Below are 2,278 nucleotides of genomic sequence, written 5' to 3'. Positions count from 1 at the left end.
TATTTAATTGTTGAGTATATTTTGTAATTAGTTAAAGTGTGAAATGTTAAACTGTAGACATGAAATATGGTTGTGAATGAGTGTGTGATTGATATTTGTAGTGATATTACTTGTCTTGTGAGTTATGAGTTATACAGTAACCCGACCAGTGTTTACCTTGAGAGAACTGCACAGTGTTAAAGGAAATTGTAGGATTCCTAGTTAGGATCCTGAAGGGTTAAATTGTAGCGCAATTTGTTAAATATGTTTGAAATATAAGAGTGAGGTCGTGGGTATTATATAACTCATAAACAGTGTCTGCGTGCAAAAAAAAAATATATTTTAGGGGTTGGACCTGAATCAGGAAGGTGAGGCCCAAACGAATTCTTCGGAGTCTAGGCCTTGGGGGTAAAGATACTCGGTTTGAGTGCTCCTTTAAGCCCATGTTGAGAAGATCTTCCAGGTGATGGAGTGTTAGGACCATCAGAAGTTGTTGTTTGCTACTCACATGCTAGCAGATGAGGTGGAGTACTGGTGGGAGAACACTCGCCCACATCTAGAAGGAGCAGGTGGTGTTGTTGTCCAATGGGAGACTTTCAGACAATCTTTTCTGGAGAAGTATTTTCCAGAAGATGTGAAGAATAGGAAGGAGATGGAGTTTCTCGAGCTGAAACAGGAAAGTATGACGGTGGCAGAGTATGCGGCGAGGTTTGAGAACCTTGTAAGGTATTTTCCTCATTATCAGGGGGAAGCTGGGGAGACGTCCAAATGCGTGAAATTTGTCAATGGCCTTCGACCAGAAGTAAAGATGATGGTAGATTATCACGATATTCACAACTTTGCATAGTTGACCAACATGTGTAGAATCTTTTATGAAGATCAGCAGGGGAAGGCTACTTTTTACAGGAATGTCAATGCTAGTCATGGGAAAGAGAAGAAGCCTATGACTCACAATCGTGCTAAGCCATATTTTGCCCCTCCCGGGAAATATGGAAACCATTCTGGAGGATAGAGGACCAGTGGAGGACTTCAACCAGTTAGTGGGAGTTCTCAGCCAATTAACAAGGTGTCTCAGTCTGCGGGTAGAGATAGTGGTGGTAGTGGTGCTCCTGCTATTGTTACTACACCACTCAGGTGTGGGAAGTGTGGTCGACTTGGGCATATTGCTCGTGAGTGCACCGATAGAGAGGTGACATGCTTTAACTACCAAGGTAAGGGTCACCTCAGTACCAGTTGCCCATATCCGAGGAGGGAGAAGAGGAGTGGAAGTCTAAATAACCAGAATGGACGACCAAGGACCACAAGGAGAGTGTTTGCTCTTAGTGGTGCTGATGCCGCACAGTCTGATGAACTCATCCAAGGTATGTGTTTCATAAGTCAAGTTCCCTTGGTTGTATTGTATGATTCAGGTGCGACCCATTCATTTATTTCTCGTGTCTGTGTTGAAAAACTTGCCTTGCTTGTGTCTTCCTTGAAATTTGACTTGATTGTGAATACACCTGCTAGTGGGTCTGTTTTAACTTCTGATGTGCGCTTGCAATGTCCTGTCTTAATTTCTGATAGACAGTTTCAAATTGATTTAGTTGTTTTACCTTTGAGTCAGATTGATGTTATTCTTGGTATGGACTGGTTATCTTCCAATCATGTCTTATTAAATTGTTTTGAGAAATTTGTTGTCTTTCCTGAGTCTGGTGTGAGTGAAGGTGATATGTTTTTGTCTGCAAACCAAGTTGAGGCATCTTTGAGGGAGGATGCACGGGTATACATAATCTTAGCTAATATGAGTGTCGAGACTACAAACCCTTTGAGTGATATACCATTGGTGAGAGAGTTTCCAAAGGTGTTTGAGGTGTCAGAATTACCACCAAAGAGAGAGGTCGAGTTCTTTATAGACCTAGTGTCCGTTACTGGACCTATATCCATAGCACCTTATAGGATGTCCCCTGTGGAGTTGAGTGAGCGTAAGAAACAGTTAGAGGAACTCTTAGAGAAATAGTTTGTGAGGCCTAGTGTGTCACCCTGGGGAGCACCGGTGTTGTTAGTTAAGAAGAATGATGGAACTATGAGGCTATGTGTAGATTATTGTTAGTTGAATAAGGTAACGATTAAGAATAGGTACCCTTTGCCTAGGATAGATGACCTAATGGACCAATTAGTAGGGGCTTGTGTGTTCAGTAAGATTGATCTTAGGTCAGGTTACCACCAGATTAAAGTAAAGCCTGAAGATGTTCCGAAGACTGCCTTTAGGACCCGTTACGGTCATTATGAGTACTTGGTTATGCCTTTTGGTGTGACCAAC

General features: G+C 42.1%; 1 protein-coding gene across 1 annotated transcript; it reads left to right on the top strand.

The window, feature by feature from the left end:
• Nucleotides 1-487: 487 nt before the first annotated feature.
• LOC114404875 lies at nt 488-1,975 on the top strand. The gene is made up of 3 exons (XM_028367616.1): nt 488-793; nt 992-1,598; nt 1,683-1,975. The coding sequence occupies exons 1-3, from the start codon at nt 488-490 to the stop codon at nt 1,973-1,975; spliced, it is 1,206 nt and encodes a 401-aa protein (XP_028223417.1).
• Nucleotides 1,976-2,278: the final 303 nt, after the last annotated feature.

This window comes from Glycine soja, chromosome 3 (genome assembly GCF_004193775.1).
Source record: "Glycine soja cultivar W05 chromosome 3, ASM419377v2, whole genome shotgun sequence".
Lineage (NCBI taxonomy): Eukaryota > Viridiplantae > Streptophyta > Magnoliopsida > Fabales > Fabaceae > Glycine > Glycine soja.
Note: the sequence above shows the minus strand (reverse complement) of the source record. Positions and strands in the feature narration are given on the sequence as shown.

Bases quoted from the DNA above. Each gene is read 5' to 3' on its own strand.
- LOC114404875 (XM_028367616.1), top strand. From the start codon at position 488: ATGCTAGCAGATGAGGTGGAGTACTGGTGGGAGAACACTCGCCCACAT. The intron at 794-991 runs GTAGATTATCAC...TCTGGAGGATAG, and splicing joins GACCAGAAGTAAAGATGATG to AGGACCAGTGGAGGACTTCA. The intron at 1,599-1,682 runs GTATGGACTGGT...GTGTGAGTGAAG, and splicing joins TCAGATTGATGTTATTCTTG to GTGATATGTTTTTGTCTGCA.